The sequence below is a fragment of the Hemitrygon akajei genome, chromosome 8 (assembly GCF_048418815.1).
Source record: "Hemitrygon akajei chromosome 8, sHemAka1.3, whole genome shotgun sequence".
Lineage (NCBI taxonomy): Eukaryota > Metazoa > Chordata > Chondrichthyes > Myliobatiformes > Dasyatidae > Hemitrygon > Hemitrygon akajei.
Genome location: NC_133131.1, coordinates 177,232,415 through 177,250,514, shown reverse-complemented (window position 1 = coordinate 177,250,514; position 18,100 = coordinate 177,232,415). Strand labels below are relative to the sequence as shown.

At 51.2% G+C, this 18,100-nt stretch overlaps 1 protein-coding gene across 2 annotated transcripts in view; it reads left to right on the top strand.

Annotated features, from left to right (window-relative positions):
- The window catches only part of LOC140732479 (tonsoku-like protein), a 288,594-nt gene that overhangs the window by 75,695 nt on the left and 194,799 nt on the right, over positions 1–18,100 (top strand). For both annotated transcript variants that reach the window (XM_073055190.1, XM_073055192.1), the window contains exon 8: positions 15,565–15,654. In XM_073055190.1, coding sequence (XP_072911291.1) covers positions 15,565–15,654 — 90 coding nt within the window. The remainder of the gene's footprint in view (positions 1–15,564; positions 15,655–18,100) is intronic.

The following is an 18,100-nucleotide window of genomic DNA, read 5'->3' as shown; positions in this document are numbered from 1 at the left end:
CATCACACAGACACACACACACACACACAGTAACACACGGACACACACACAGAAACACACGGACATCACACAGACACACACACACAAAACACACGGACACACACACAGAAACACATGGACACACACACAGAAACACACGGACATCACACAGAAACACACACACAAAAACACACGGACACACACACAGAAACACACAGACATCACACAGACACACACACAAAAACACACAGACACACACACAAAAACACACGGACACACACACAGACATCACACAGACACACACACACAGAAACACACGGACATCACACAGACACACACACGGACATCACACAGACACACACACACAAAAACACACGGACACACACACAGAAACACACGGACACACACACAGAAACACACGGACATCACACAGACACACACACAAAAACACACAGACACACACACAAAAACACACGGACACACACACAGACATCACACAGACACACACACACAGAAACACACGGACATCACACAGACACACACACAGACATCACACAGACACACACACAAAAACACACGGACACACACACAGACATCACACAGACACACACACACAGAAACACACGGACATCACACAGACACACACACAGACATCACACAGACACACACACAAAAACACACGGACACACACACAGACATCACACAGACACACACACACAAAAACACACGGACACACACACAGAAACACACGGACACACACACAGAAACACACGGACATCACACAGACACACACACAAAAACACACAGACACACACACAAAAACACACGGACACACACACAGACATCACACAGACACACACACAGACATCACACAGACACACACACAAAAACACACGGACACACACACAGACATCACACAGACACACACACAGAAACACACGGACATCACACAGACACACACACAGACATCACACAGACACACACACACAAAAACACATGGACACACACAGAAACACACGGACATCACACAGACACACACACACACACACACACACACACACACACACACACACACACACACACACACACACACACACACACACACACACACACCCTATTTATTAAATGCTCCCAATGGCGTGCATCTCAAATGGTCTCTGACAACCAAGTCCAGCTCTTGGCCTTCACGTGTCGTTCTGGTACTAAGCCGAGTGGAATCATTTCTACTGATGGAAGAAGGGGCAAAGGCGGGTTACTGATGCTTTAAAACCAGTCGTTTTGGCAGATGGGGCTCATCAGTCAAGATTGGCAGCTCACTTAGGAGAAGGAAAACTGAATTCAACCCTCCACTGCCTTGAGGCTATATCCACTCAAGGGGAAAGCCATTCGGGGGTAAACCCCGAGGGAAATACCTGGAGCTGGATTCCCTAAGGCAGTCCTACGTTGAGTTCAACACTGACTGACAACTCCTGCGATGTCACTGGTGCCGAACTACATCGGCCTCTGCTGTTCCTCTGGGTTCATCAGCTGTGTGGAGAGGGGAGCCTGCTGTCTGGGCAACAGCTTGCTCTCCGTATCGACAGCAAAATCGCAACACCCATGCATGACTCTGAGCAATGGAGGCCTCAGGCCTCTTGTGTATGATCCATGCCCTCCCGTCCTTTCGTATCCAGGTGCCTATCTAAACAAATCTTAAACTCCACCAAACGCCCTTGGTAATCCATTCCAGCCACGTACCACTTTCTGCGTAAAAAAAACATTATCCCTCACACTGCCTTTAAGCACCCCCCACTAACCATAAAAGCATGTCGTGTGGTGTTTGACGTTCCTACCCCAGCAAAAAGATTTTGACTGTAACCTATTGATGCTAGTGGAGGTGATAGATGCGGGTTCGATTTCAAATTTGGAATGGGGTTTACCATCACTGGCATACACTGTGAAATTTACCATGAGTGTAGTATATACTGTGTACGTTCTCGGTGCTGGGGAGGTTAGTGCCCACGATGGAACTGGCTGAGTTTACAGCTCGGCAGCTTTTTCCGATCCTGTGCGGTACCACACACGCGCCCCCCCCCAAACACATCAGACCGCTTCTGTACTGTACATAGATTGATTGTGTGTTCTTAAAGTGATGCTGGCATAGGAGTGTCTGTAGATAAGGTGAGAGGAAATGATAAAACAGTGGTGACTGGGAGTATGGTGAGTTGAATTAGTGGGTGGAAGTGTTGATCAGCCTTACTACTCGGGGTAAGTAACTGGTGGTTCTGGCGTGGATGGCATGTAGCCTCCTCAATGGGAGTGGGATATACAGTCCGTCAGTCAGAACCAAGCTTAAATTCATCAGCATATCTTGTCAAATTTGGTGTCCTTGCGGCAGCAGTACATAAGGACGTAAGAAATAGGAGCAAGAGTAGGCCATCCGGCCCATCGAGCCTGCCCCACCATTCAATAAGATCATGGCTGATCTGACCATAAACTCAGCTCCACCTGCCTGCCTTTTCCCCATAACCCTTAATTCCCCTACTGTGTGAAAATCTATCTAACTGTATCTTAAATACATTTAGTGAAGAAGCCTCAACTGCTTCCCTGGGCAGAGAATTCCACAGGTTCACCACCCTCTGGGGAAAAACAGTTTCTCCTTATCTCCATCCTAAATCTTCTTCCCTGAATCTTGAGGCCATGTCCCCTAGTTCTAGTCTCACCTATCAGTGAAAACAACTTTTCTACTTCTACCTTATCTATCCCTTTCAAAATTTTGTATGTTTCTATAAGATCCCCTCTCATTCTTCTGAATTCCAGAGAGTATAGTCCCAGCCAACTCAACCTCTCTTCATAGGTTAACCCCTTCATCTCTGGAATCAACCTGGTGAACCTCCTCTACACTGCCTCCAAAGCCAGTATATCCTTCCTCATGTGTGGAGAGCAGACCTGCACACAGTACTCCAGGTGCGGCCTCACCAGTACCCTGTATAGTTGCAGCATGACCTCCCTGCTCTTAACTTCAATCCCTCTCGCAATGAAGGCCAACATTCTGTTTGCCTTCTTAATAACCTGTTGTACCTGCAAGACAACTTTTTGTGATTCATACACAAGCACTCCCAAGTCCCTCTGCACAACAGTATGCTGCAATCTTTCACCATTTAAATAATAATCTGCTCTTCTATTATTCTTTCCAAAGTGGATGATCTCACATTTACCAACGTTGTATTCCATCTGCCAGACCTTGGCCCACTCACTTAACCTATCTATATCCCTCTGCAGACTCTCCACATCCTCTGTACAATTTGCTTTTCCACTCAGTTTAGTGTCATCAGCAGATTTTGCTACGCTACACTCAGTCCCCTCTTCCAAATCATCAATGTAAATGGTAAACAGCTGCGGGCCCAGCACCAACCCCTGCAGCACCCCACTCACCACTGACTGCCAACCGGAGAAACACCCATTTATACCAACTCTCTGCCTTCTATTGGTTAAACAATCCACCATCCATGCCAATAAACTTCCTCTGACTCCATGCATCTGGATCTTATTGATAAGTCTCTTGTGTGGCACCTTAACGAACGCCTTCTGGAAATCCAAGTATACGATATCCACCTGTTCCCCTCTATCCACTGCACTCATTACGTCCTCAAGGAACTCCAGTAAGTTTGTCAAACAGGACCTGCCCTTTCTGAATCCATGCTGTATCTGTCTAATGGAACCACTCCTTTCTAAATGTTTCGCTATTTCTTCCTTAATGACAGCTTCAAATATTTTCTGGACTACAGATGTTAAGCTAACTGGCCTATAGCTGCCTGTCTTTTGCCTACATCCTTTTTTAAAAAGTGACGGGACATTTGCTGTCTTCCAATCCGCTGAAACCTACCCAGAGTCTAGAGAGTTTTGGTAAATGATTACCAACATGTCTACTTTAACCTCTGCCAATTCCCTCAGCACCCTGGGATGCATCCCATCAGGAGCAGGGGACTTATCTACCTTCAGGCCCTCTAGTTTGCTCATCACTATCTCTTTAGTGATAGTGATTTTATCGTGATCCTCACCTCCCATTTCGTCCATAACATCATTCTTTGGCATATTAGACGTGTCCTCCACTGTGAAGACTGACACAACATGGTTGTTCAATGCCTCGGCCATTTCCTTATCCCCCAATATCTATTTCCCCTTATCGTCTTCCAAGAGATCTATATTGACTTTAGCCACCCTCTTCTGCTTTATATATTTATAAAAACTTCTGTTGTCTACTTTTATATTTTGTGCTAATTTATTTTCATACTCTATCTTCCCTTTCCTTATTTCTTGTTTAGTTGTTCTTTGTTGCTTTATAAAGTTTTCCCAGTCCTCCAGTCTCCCACCATTCTTTATGACTTTGTACTCATGAGCTTTTAATTTGATACTATCTTTTATTTTCTTAGTTATCCAAGGATGGCTTTCCCTGCACTTATTGTCCTTAACTTTGACTGGTATATACACTTGTTCAACACTGTGAAAAATCTCTTTGAAAGTACTCCACTGTCCTACCAAAGAGCCTGTGCTCCCAATCCACATTCGCCAACTCCTCCATCATCTCATTGTAGTCTCCTTTGTTCAAGCCTAATACACTAGTTTTAGATCTAACTATTTCACCCTCCATCTGTATGTGAAATTCAGTTATACTATGATCACTCTTTCCAAGAGGATCCCTGGCTACAAGATCGTTAATCTTACCTGTCTCATTGCACAGGACTAGATCTAAGATAACATTTTCCCTTGTAGGTTCACTAACATGCTGCTCAAGAAAGCCATCACAGATGCATTCTATGAAGTCCTCCTCAAGACTTCCTTGACCAACCTGATTCACCCAATCTATGTGGAAGTTAAAATCCCCCATGACGACTGCCATTCCGTTCTTACAAGCCTCAGTTATTTCTTGGTTATTCGCCTCTGCCACTGCAATAATTTTATTAGGTGGCCTACAGACATCTCCCAGCAGTGATTTTTTCCCTTTTCTCTTCTTAATCTCTACCCAGATGGACTCAACATTCTGCTCTGTAGATCTTATATCGTCTCTCACAATCACCCTGATCTCAACTTTAATTAAGAGCGCCACCCCACCTCCTTTGCCTTCCTGCCTATCTTTCCCTATTATCCAATACCCTTGGATATTTAATTCCCAGTCATCACCACCTTACAACCAGGTTTCTGTAATGGCCACTAAATCAGACGCCTTGGTACTGATCTGTGCCACAAGTTCACTAACCTTGTTTCTAACACAACAGGCATCTAGATAAAGTGTCCTTATACTCATTGTCCTTTTAGAATCTAGTGACCTATGTGATGCTTTTTTCCTTCACTAACTCTAGCTTTGGTCTCTGCATCACTTCCCTCTTCTTTTCTGTGTGGGTTCCCATCCCACTGCCATATTAGTTTAAAACCTCCCAACAGCACTAGCAAACAATCTCCCTGGACATTGATCTTGGCCCTGCCCAGATGTAGACCATCTGGATGGTACTGGCCCCACCTCCCCCAGAAGCAGTTCCAATGCCCCAAGAATCTGAAACCCCCCCCCTGCACCATCGCTGAAGCCACATACTCATTCTAGCTATCCCGGTATTCCATTTCTCCGTGGATTGTCACCTTGTCGTGGTGGAGAAGCTTGTGTAGTCCTGAGATCCCGAGAGTGATGCCATCTGAAGTTATGCTCCTGGTAGGGTGACCCATGGCAGTAAGGTCTAGGGTGAGGTCCCTTACAAAGAACAATCCAGCCAAGACCTCAACGGTGGAAGAGGCGGGCGAAGTTACTTCGATCTCAATGGCTGTGAAGGCGGATGAAGACTGCATCATCAAATCCATCAGCTCCAATCGTCATGGTTTCCGTGCCATTGGAATCAGTTGGTTTATTTGTGAAGTATTGTGTGCTTCTTGGAGTGCAACATCATGTATGTTAAACAAATACACGCACAGGCATCTTCGCTCTGTGATAGATCAACGGAACGAAGACCATCATGCTCGACCGCGAGGGATAGCCATGACGACGACCTGCTATTCCAACTCTGGCTAGCATGTGGCACTGGTAATAATCCTGAGATCATGACCTTTGAGGTCCTACTCTTTAATACATCTTCTAGCTCCCTAAATTCAGCCTGTAGGACTTCACCTCACTTTCCTCCTATATCATTAGTACCTACATGCACTACGACAGCTGGCTGCTTACCCTCCCCTCTCAGAATGCCCTGCAGCCTCTTCGAAACATCTCTGAGCCTTGCACCCGGGCGTCAACACACCATACGGAGTCTCGTTTGCGGCCACAGAAGCTCCTCTCTATTCCCCTTACTATGGAATCCCATCCCACAACAGCTCTGCCACTCTTTTTCTTGCCCTCATGCACAGCAGAGCACCCATGATCCTGGCTGCTGCAGCCTTCACCTGATGAGCCTTCTCCCCCAACAGACTCCAAAGCGGTATATCCGTCCTGGAGGGAGATGACCGCAGGAGACTCCTGTACTACCTTCCTACTACTACTCTTCCTGTTGGTCACCCATTCCCTATCTTTCCTTAGATCCTTAAACTGCGGTGTGACCAACTCACTAAAATGTGCTATCCACAACGTTCTCAGCATCTCAGATGCTCCAAAGTGAGTCCACGAGCAGCTCCAGTGCCACCATGCGTCTATCAGGAGCTGCTGCCGGACACACTTCCTGCACACGTAGTCTTCAGCCTCCCTGAGTTCCCACATGTCACAGGAGGAAGATGGCATGGGTCTGAGCTCACCTCCCATGACCGAGCAACCGATGTTAGTGGAAGAGGACCACGGGAGAAAGGGAAGAGCCCGCCGGGGAAGTCGAAGGCCGTTATCTGTGAATCTCTGCAAATCAGTTATTCACCTAAACCCGTTTGAGCCAAAGCCCTCTCACTCTGCTGCCCTCTCACTCCGCTGCCCTCTCACTCTGCTGTCCTCTCACTCCGCTGCCCTCTCACTCTGCTGCCCTCTCACTCTGTTGCCCTCTCACTCCGCTGCCCTCTCACTCCGCTGCCCTCTCACTCCGCTGCATATGGTGGTCTTCTTTTTAAACTCTTCCCGCTCTCTACTGGATGAAATCACATGCCTCTCTTGACCCCCAAGTAGTAAAATGCCTTCTCTAATACAATGTAATACATAATAATAGAAAAAAATGTGGTTAAGGTAAAAAAAAATGTATATAATAGTTAAATAGCTAGTGCAAAAATGGAAATAAAAAAAGTAGTGAGATAGTGTTGATCAGTTCACTGTCCGTTCAGAAATCTGATGGCAGAGGGGAAGAAGCTGTTCCTGAAACTTGGAGTGTGTGTCTGTGGGCTCCTGTACCTCCTCCCTGATGGTAGTAATGAGGAGAGGGCATGTCCTGCGTACTGGGTGTCCTTAATGATGGATGCTGCCTTTATTGAGGCTCCTCTCCTTGAAGGTGTCCTGGAAATGATGGAGCTAATCCCCATGATGGAGGTGACTGAGTTTACAACTCTCTGCAGCTTGCTTCGATCCTGTGCAGTAGCTCCCCCCCTCCACCCCATAGCAGACGGTGATGCAGCCAGTTAGAATATTCTCCATGGTACACCTGTATAAATTTGCGAGTGTCTTTGGTGACATCCCAAATCTCCACAAACTCCTAATGAAATATACCCTCTGCTGTGTCTTTGTAGCTGCATCAATATGTTGGGCTCCGGATAGATATTAACACCCCAGAACTCGAAGCTGCTCCCTTTCTCCACTGCTGATCCCTCTATGAGGATTGGTGTGTGTTCCTTCATCTTACCCTTCCTGAAATCCACAATCAGCTCTTCCATCTTACTGACGTTGAGTGCCAGGTTGTTGCTGCAGCACCATTCCACTAGCTGGCATCTCTCACTCCTGTACGCCTTCTCATCACCATCTGAAATTCTTCCAACGTTTGTGTCGTCAGCAAGTTTATAGATGCCATTTGAGCTGAGCCTAGCGCACAGTCGGGGTGTAGAGAGAGTAGAACAGTGGGCTAAGCACACGCATCTCTTGATCATCAGTGTGCAGGCTGGGTGGGGTTCTTCGTGATGTCACTGGCCCCTTTGCAGTACCATCCTGTATATATGTCGCTGATGGCAGGTTGGCTGGTCCTGGTCAGTGAGTTTTGACTACCGGCTGTCGAGCCTTCGCAGTACTGTTTCCGTACCAAGCTGGGATGCAGCTTGTCAGGATGATCTGTGCTGTGCTTCTGTAGAATGACCTGAGTATAGATCTGAACAATTCACCATCCACCTTACCTCTGCTCCTTGTCATTTCACAGGCCTTCAGCCTCCTGCACTCCCCACCTGTCCAGCTTCTCCTCGGGCCTCAGAATGTCCCGTCTCACAAGAGTCTGCAGACTCTGCTAATACGAGCTGACGGGCGAAGTTTTGGCTGATAGTTTTCTCTGAACCCCTGACTGCGCGTTGCTGACTTGGAGCAAGAGGGGGGAGATTAGCTGTATTTGTCAGAATGTGCAGTGAAATAAATGTGTCCGTTAGTGTCAAAGACCACACAGTGTGACAGTGCTGCCGACAGCCACTGGTGTCACCAACTCACTGGTGTGCATGCTCACAACTCACTGTACTGCACCTCTGCGGTGTGCATGCTCACAACTCACTGTACTGCAGCTCTGCGGTGTGCATGCTCACAACTCACTGTACTGCAGCTCTGCGGTGTGCATGCTCACAACTCACTGTACTGCACCTCTGCGGTGTGCATGCTCACAACTCACTGTACTGCAGCTCTGCGGTGTGCATGCTCACAACTCACTGTACTGCAGCTCTGCGGTGTGCATGCTCACAACTCACGGTACTGCACCTCTGCGGTGTGCATGCTCACAACTCACTGTACTGCACCTCTGCGGTGTGCATGCTCACAACTCACCGTACTGCAGCTCTGCGGTGTGCATGCTCACAACTCACTGTACTGCACCTCTGCGGTGTGCATGCTCACAACTCACCGTACTGCAGCTCTGCGGTGTGCATGCTCACAACTCACTGTACTGCACCTCTGCGGTGTGCATGCTCACAACTCACCGTACTGCACCTCTGCGGTGTGCATGCTCACAACTCACTGTACTGCAGCTCTGCGGTGTGCATGCTCACAACTCACCGTACTGCACCTCTGCGGTGTGCATGCTCACAACTCACTGTACTGCACCTCTGCGGTGTGCATGCTCACAACTCACGGTACTGCAGCTCTGCGGTGTGCATGCTCACAACTCACTGTACTGCAGCTCTGCGGTGTGCATGCTCACAACTCACTGTACTGCACCTCTGCGGTGTGCATGCTCACAACTCACCGTACTGCAGCTCTGCGGTGTGCATGCTCACAACTCACTGTACTGCACCTCTGCGGTGTGCATGCTCACAACTCACTGTACTGCAGCTCTGCGGTGTGCATGCTCACAACTCACTGTACTGCACCTCTGTGGTGTGCATGCTCACAACTCACCGTACTGCACCTCTGCGGTGTGCATGCTCACAACTCACCGTACTGCACCTCTGCGGTGTGCATGCTCACAACTCACCGTACTGCAGCTCTGCGGTGTGCATGCTCACAACTCACTGTACTGCACCTCTGCGGTGTGCATGCTCACAACTCACCGTACTGCAGCTCTGCGGTGTGCATGCTCACAACTCACTGTACTGCAGCTCTGCGGTGTGCATGCTCACAACTCACTGTACTGCACCTCTGCGGTGTGCATGCTCACAACTCACTGTACTGCACCTCTGCGGTGTGCATGCTCACAACTCACTGTACTGCACCTCTGCGGTGTGCATGCTCACAACTCACTGTACTGCACCTCTGCGGTGTGCATGCTCACAACTCACGGTACTGCACCTCTGCGGTGTGCATGCTCACAACTCACCGTACTGCAGCTCTGCGGTGTGCATGCTCACAACTCACTGTACTGCACCTCTGCGGTGTGCATGCTCACAACTCACCGTACTGCACCTCTGTGGTGTGCATGCTCACAACTCACTGTACTGCACCTCTGCGGTGTGCATGCTCACAACTCACGGTACTGCACCTCTGCGGTGTGCATGCTCACAACTCACTGTACTGCACCTCTGCGGTGTGCATGCTCACAACTCACCGTACTGCACCTCTGCGGTGTGCATGCTCACAACTCACCGTACTGCACCTCTGCGGTGTGCATGCTCACAACTCACTGTACTGCAGCTCTGCGGTGTGCATGCTCACAACTCACCGTACTGCACCTCTGCGGTGTGCATGCTCACAACTCACTGTACTGCAGCTCTGCGGTGTGCATGCTCACAACTCACTGTACTGCACCTCTGCGGTGTGCATGCTCACAACTCACCGTACTGCAGCTCTGCGGTGTGCATGCTCACAACTCACTGTACTGCACCTCTGCGGTGTGCATGCTCACAACTCACTGTACTGCACCTCTGCGGTGTGCATGCTCACAACTCACTGTACTGCACCTCTGCGGTGTGCATGCTCACAACTCACCGTACTGCACCTCTGCGGACTGTGAGAGGAAACCAGAGCAGCGGAGGCCATGCAGACAACGCACAAACTTTGTACAGACAGCGGTGAGAATTGTAACCAGGTGACTGGCACTGTAAAGCTACTGCCCCACGTTGCCTTGGGCTTGTACCCACAGATCACTCTGTTCAACAACGCTCCCCGCAGCCCTGCGTACACTCTGCCCCAAAACACATCACTTTGCACGTCTGGATGAAATTCTGCTTGCCATTCCTTTGCCAACTTCACAAGAGATGCTCATCCTGTTGTAGCGTCAATGAAGTACCCACACCACCAATTCCAGGGACCCCCACCACCCAGGCCAGGCTCTCTTCTGGCTGCTGCTACCTGGAAGGAGCCCCAGGACCCACACCACCAGGTTCAGGAGCCCCAGGACCCACACCACTAGGTTCAGGAGCCCCAGGACCCACATCGCCAGGTTCAGGAGCCCCAGGACCCACATCGCCAGGTTCAGGAGCCCCAGGACCCACACCACCAGGTTCAGGAGCCCCAGGACCCACATCGCCAAAGTTCAGGAGCCCCAGGACCCACACCACCAGGTTCAGGAGCCCCAGGACCCACATCGCCAGGTTCAGGAGCCCCAGGACCCACATCATCAAGTTCAGGAGCCCCAGGACCCACACCACCAGGTTCAGGAGCCCCAGGACCCACATCGCCAGGTTCAGGAGCCCCAGGACACACACCACCATGTTCAGGAGCCCCAGGACCCACACCACCAGGTTCAGGAGCCCCAGGACCCACATCGCCAGGTTCAGGAGCCCCAGGACCCACACCACCTTGTTCAGGAGCCCCAGGACCCACACCACCTTGTTCAGGAGCCCCAGGACCCACATCGCCAAGTTCAGGAGCCCCAGGACTCACACCGCCAAGTTCTTCGGGGTAACATATATGTACTCTGATAATAACTTTGAGCTTTGTACTCTGATGTATCTGCAACTTACTATGGTAAACCACGGGGTAATTGTATGAGCCTCAACCACTTCCTCTAGCACCAACATAAGAGATTCTGCTTGAACAACCCACACTAACTGTTCGGCAAGGTCTCACACAGGAAGTAGGGTAAGAACGTTCGGTTGCTTGGCATTCAAAATGAAGTAGTAAACTTGATTAGGTTTTTGTTCTGTGGGAGGAGTGAGATAGTGGTAAGAGACAGCCACTTCTCTGACCGGAGGCATGTGACCAGTGGTGTGTCTCGGGGATTGGTACCGGGTCCGTTGGATGAGAATGACTCTAGGCCAGGGGAATAAGCAGTAGTATTTTAGGGCGAGATCTTTCAGGCCTTTCATACAGTCCTGATGAAGGGCCTGGGCTGGAAACATCGACTCTTTATTCATCTCCATAGATGCTGCCTGACCTGCTGGGTTCCTCCCGCATTTTGTGTTGGTGTTGCTCTGACAGCTTGTTCTGAATATACACCACCTTCTGCGTGATCACGAGGCCGCTACGGTAGCGTGACGCCATCACTGCTCAGAGTTCAGAGCTCAATCCCGGCAACCTCTGGAAGAAGTCAGAGTCAGCAGTGCATTTCTAAATAAAAAAGTTGTCCCTCAGGACCCTTTTAAATCTCATCCCTCTTGCTTTTAAACTGCGTCCTCAAGTTCTGGATTCCCACAGATAGACACTATAGTGTAGTCTAGCATAGCTTTCTCTGTGTTGTTTTTTTTTACGTAGTTCAGTCTAGTTTTTGTACTGTTTCATGTAGCAGCATGGTCCTGAAAAACGTTGTCTCGTTTTTACTGTGTACTGTACCAGCAGTTATGGTTGGAATGACAATAAGAAGTGACTTGACTTGTCTGTTTTGAGAAAGTGTTCCTGGGCACAGCTAACAAATGTTTCTCTGTTTTAATTCTGTGGCATGGAATCCTGATTGGACAATGAGCCCATGTCCACCTGCTCCAGCCCATCACCTTGACGGAGGCACAGATTCCTCTGTCCTGGGCAAGTCGTTCAGGTGTAGCCCATCTTCTTGGTGTATCCTTCCTCTCCCAGGGATGAGGTCTTTGGAGTTTCTGTAGCTCTGGGTTTTTCCGGGACACCGTCGCTAGCCCTGTGCGCAACCTTCCTCCTTTTGCAGCCGAGTTTGGAACTGTCCGTGCTGGAGTTTATGTACACTTGCTCACTACTTTTTATAATTCTCCTTTTGCGCGACTTATTTAATTTATTAATATACAGTATATTTGTTATTAGTTTTTATAATTATGTATTGTTATGTACTGCTGCCTCCCCAAAAAACAAATTTCACAAAATATGCCGCTAATATGAAACCTGATTCTGATCCGTTGTGCCAGTCACTGTCAATATTAGGAAGGTTAAAATCGCCGACCGTCGCAACTTTGTTACGGTCGTAACAATCTGACGCTTCGACAGACATAGTGCAGAAACAGGCCCTTCGGCCCTTCTGGGCCATGCCCTACTCTTATCCTACACAGTACTATTAACTCACACCAGGACCACTCAGTCCAAATACTCATCCAAACTTCTCTTCGGTTTTGCAATTGAGCTTGCGTCCACCACTTCCACTGGCAGCTCTTTCCACATTTGCACCAGCCTCTGGGTGGGAAAAGCTCCCCCCCCCACCCCCCACCAGGTTCCCAACCCTGCTACAACTCGGGTACGCAAGTACTGGCAGGAACGTCCCGATGGAATATGGACCAAGTGTGGAATGGTGGTAAACACGGGATTGTGCAGATTCTGGAAACACACACAAAGTGCCGGAGGAACTTGGCAGTTCGGGCAGCATCCACAGAAATGAATCAACAGTTCATATTTTGGACTGAGACCGTTTATTAGGTCTTTAAAGGAAGGGGAAGATGCCAGAGTAAGAAAGTGAGGAGGGGGAGGGGGAGGATGAGCTAGAAGATGATAGGCACCATGGTCAGCGTGGACCAGTGGTTGAAGGCCCTGTTTCCATGGTGATTTAAGTATGATTATCCTCCTTAATATTTGTTACCCTAATTCCTGTGGATAATTGAGTCTCTATACCAGAGGTCCCCAACGGCACGTGCTACCGGGCCACGAGAAAATGATATGATTTGGCGATATGAAACGATATGAGTCAGCTGCACCTTTCGTCATTCCCTGTCACACCCACTGTTGAACTTGAATGCATACGAGGTCATCAGTCGCCTAAACGCAGTGATACGCTCACGCCAGGGATCACTGGTTGGCCTCATGCGGCCGGCGGGAAGTGCCGTTGCTACTGGCCTGGAACGCGGACGGATGGGCACCGTCTCTAAATCTGTTTAGCACACAGAATGTTCGTGGGGAACCCGGAGCTAAAATATTGGCAGACACCTAATTCAGGCTCGGAGTTTCGTAAGTAGCAGAGCAGCTACCTCGCTGCGATCTACTGAAAGTCATCCCTCGAGCCAAACTTTTGTCGGCCGATAGATCCTACCTACCTACAGGGGTGGGGGCAGAGCGGGCGCGTGCCCTGTCACACTCCTCGCTCACTCGCTCGGTCGCTCTCTCCGGACTGCGACGCCGCGGCCCCAGTACGGGGACCTCCGGCCCTGACCTTGTCCTCTCACTGGTGTGTTGCAATGATTTTATATGTTCATACGAGGAAAATAAGCATGGTCTGTTTAATATCCAAACGTTACTTAAAATATTATGATGCTATTGACTTATAAGTGAGTTATAATTGACTTATCACTATATTCATGCGAGGAAAATACGCGCTGTGTTTTTAATATTAACTTCGTTAGATAAACCCTTTTAGAATCGAAATTGAATGTATTAGCCATTTATAAGTGACTTAGCTGAATTATCACCTATATTCCAGTTGTTATTAACACCCCTCGGTAGGTTGTTATTGGCAATATTAAACCGGTCCATGGTGCAAAAAGGGTTGGTGACCCCTGGCCTATACGGCAATCCGTTCCAATATAACTACCAAACAAACACCCTCCCACTCCTAATTTCCACCATTACAGCTTCACTGGACATTACAAATGGAATATCTTCTCTAAGCATCACTGTAATGTTCTCCTGAATCAATAAACATAACTATTCCCCCACCAGACCTTTCTTAACTCCACGCTTCTGCTGAATGTTTTCAGATCTCTGGTGTGGAACAGGACTGGGCAATGCTCTGTGGGGAAGGGCGATTCTGGGGGCTGAGATTCAGGGACGTGTGGGGCATGGTCCCACAAAACCAGATTTCGTCCCTCTAGAGCAGAGGAGATAGTGAGGTTTCAGATTGAGAAGGATTGGGAGCGGGAGAATCTGTTCACAATGGGAGGCCACAGTTCCATGTATGAGGGGCAGTACTGAGGGAGGATCTCACTGTGGGAGGGGTGGTACTGAGGGAGGGTCACACTGTGGGAGGGGCGGTACTGAGGGAGGGTCACACTGTGGGGGGGTGGTACTGAGGGAGGGTCACACTGTGGGAGGGGTGGTACTGAGGGAGGGTCACACTGTGGGGGGGGTGGTACTGAGGGAGGGTCACACTGTGGGAGGGGTGGTACTGAGGGAGGGTCACTGTGGGGGGGGTGGTACTGAGGGAGGTCACACTGTGGGAGGGGTGGTACTGAGGGAGGGTCACTGTGGGGGGGGGGTGGTACTGAGGGAGGTCACACTGTGGGAGGGGTGGTACTGAGGGAGGGTCACACTGTGGGGGGGTGGTACTGTCACACTGTAGGAGGGGTGGTACTGGGGGAGGGTCACACTGTGGGAGGGGTGGTACTGAGGGAGGGTCACACTGTGGGAGGGGTGGTACTGAGGGAGGGTCACTGTGGGGTGGGTGGTACTGAGGGAGGTCACACTGTGGGAGGGGTGGTACTGAAGGAGGGTCACACTGTGGGAGGGGTGGTACTGAGGGAGGGTCACACTGTGGGGGGGTGGTACTGAGGGAGGGTCACACTGTGGGAGGGGAGGTACTGAGGGAGGGTCACACTGTGGGAGGGGCGGGTACTGAGGGAGGGTCACACTGTGGGAGGGGTGGTACTGAGGGAGGTCACACTGCGGGAGGGGCGGGTACTGAGGGAGGGGCAGTATTGAACAACATGGGTCAGGGGTTAAGGTGCGTTTCCCAGCCACGCTCCATCTGACACTGGCTTTGTATCCATGCTTACCAGAAATGGAAGCGGAATCAAAAGGGGGAGTTGCCACTGCATCGCGCCTGTATAAAGGGTAACATCCAGAAGGCCAAGACCCTCATCCAGCAGGTATGTTCCACTGTGGGAGGGGCATACCGAGGGAGGGTCACACTGTGGGAGGGGCGGGTACCGATGGAGGGTCACACTGTGGGAGGGGCTGGTACTGAGGGAGGGTCACACTGTGGGAGGGGCTGGTACTGAGGGAGAGTCACACTGAGGGAGGGGAGGTACTGAGGGAGGGTCACACTGTGGGAGGGTCGGTACTGAGGGAGGGTCACACAGTGGGAGGGGTGGTACTGAGGGAGGGTCACACAGTGGGAGGGGTGGTACTGAGGGAGGGTCACACTGAGGGAGGGGCAGTACCGAGGGAGGGTCACACTGTGGGAGGGATGGTAATGAAGGAGGGTCACACTGTGATGGTGACATACTGATAGTGCTACTGTTGGTGAAGGGTGGGGTGCTTGATGGGTGTGTGTGTGGGTGGGGTACGTTGGTGTGTGTGTGGGGTACGGTGGTGTGTGTGTGGGTGGGGTACGGTGGTGTGTGGGTGGGGTACGTTGGTGTGTGGGTGGGGTACGTTGGTGTGTGTGTGGGGTACGGTGGTGTGTGTGTGTGTGCGGGGTACGGTGGTGTGGGTGTGGGGTACGGTGGTGTGTTTGTGGGTGGGGTACGTTGGTGTGTGTGTGGGGTACGGTGGTGTGTGTGTGGGTGGGGTACAGTGGTGTGTGTGTGGGGTACGGTGGTGTGTTTGTGGGTGGGGTACGTTGGTGTGTGTGTGGGGTACGGTGGTGTGTGTGTGGGTGGGGTACGGTGGTGTGTGTGGGTGGGGTACGGTGGTGTGTGTGTGGGTGGGGTACGGTGGTGTGTGGGTGGGGTACAGTGGTGTGTGTGTGGGGTACGGTGGTGTGTGTGTGGGGTACGGTGGTGTGTTTGTGGGTGGGGTACGTTGGTGTGTGTGTGGGGTACGGTGGTGTGTGTGTGGGTGGGGTACGGTGGTGTGTGTGTGGGGTACGGTGGTGTGTTTGTGGGTGGGGTACGTTGGTGTGTGTGTGGGGTACGGTGGTGTGTGTGTGGGTGGGGTACGGTGGTGTGTGTGGGTGGGGTACGGTGGTGTGTGTGTGGGTGGGGTACGGTGGTGTGTGGGTGGGGTACAGTGGTGTGTGTGTGGGGTATGGTGGTGTGTGTGTGGGGTACGGTGGTGTGTTTGTGGGTGGGGAACGGTGGTGTGTGTGTGTGTGGGGTACAGTGGTGTGTGTGTGGGGTACGGTGGTGTGTGTGTGGGTGGGGTACGGTGGTGTGTGTGTGTGTGGGGTACAGTGGTGTGTGTGTGGGGTATGGTGTGTGTGTGGGTGGGGTACGGTGGTGTGTGGGTGGGGTACGGTGGTGTGTGTGTGTGTGGGGTACAGTGGTGTGTGTGTGGGGTATGGTGTTGTGTGTGTGGGTGGGGTACGTTGGTGTGTGTGTGGGGTACGTTGGTGTGTGTGTGGGGTACGTTGGTGTGTGTGTGGGTGGGGTACGGTGGTGTGTGTGTGGGGTATGGTGGTGTGTGTGTGGGTGGGGTACGGTGGTGTGTTTGTGTGTGTGGGGTACGGTGGTGTGTTTGTGGGTAGGGTACGTTGGTGTGTGTGTGGGGTACGGTGGTGTGTGTGTGGGTGGGGTACGGTGGTGTGTGTGTGGGGTATGGTGGTGTGTGTGTGGGTGGGTTACGGTGGTGTGTGTGTGGGGTACGGTGGTGTGTGTGTGGGTGGGGTACGGTGGTGTGTGTGTGGGGTATGGTGTTGTGTGTGTGGGTGGGGTACGTTGGTGTGTGTGTGGGGTACGGTGGTGTGTGTGTGGGTGGGGTATGGTGGTGTGTGTGTGGGGTATGGTGGTGTGTGTGTCGGTGGGGTACGGTGGTGTGTGTGTGGGTGGGGTACGGTGGTGTGTGTGTGGGGTACGGTGGTGTGTGTGTGGGTGGGGTACGGTGGTGTGTTTGTGGGTGGGGTACGTTGGTGTGTGTGTGTGGGGTACGGTGGTGTGTGTGTGGGTGGGGTACGGTGGTGTGTGTGTGGGGTATGGTGGTGTGTGTGTGGGTGGGGTACGGTGGTGTGTGTGTGGGGTATGGTGGTGTGTGTGTGGGTGGGGTACGGTGGTGTGTTTGTGCGTGTGGGGTACGGTGGTGTGTTTGTGGGTGGGGTATGTTGGTGTGTGTGTGGGGTACGGTGGTGTGTGTGTGGGTGGGGTACGGTGATGTGAGTGTGGGGTACGGTGGTGTGTGTGTGGGGTACGGTGGTGTGTGTGTGTGTGTGGGGTACGGTGGTGTGTGTGTGGGTGGGGTACGGTGGTGTGTGTTTGGGGTACGGTGGTGTGTGTGTGTGTGGGGTACGGTGGTGTGTGTGTGGGGTACAGTGGTGTGTGTGGGTGGGGTACGGTGGTGTGTGTGTGTGTGGGGTACGTTGGTGTGTGGGTGGGGTACGGTGGTGTGTTTGTGGGTGGGGTACGGTGGTGTGTGTGTGTGTGGGGTACGGTGGTGTGT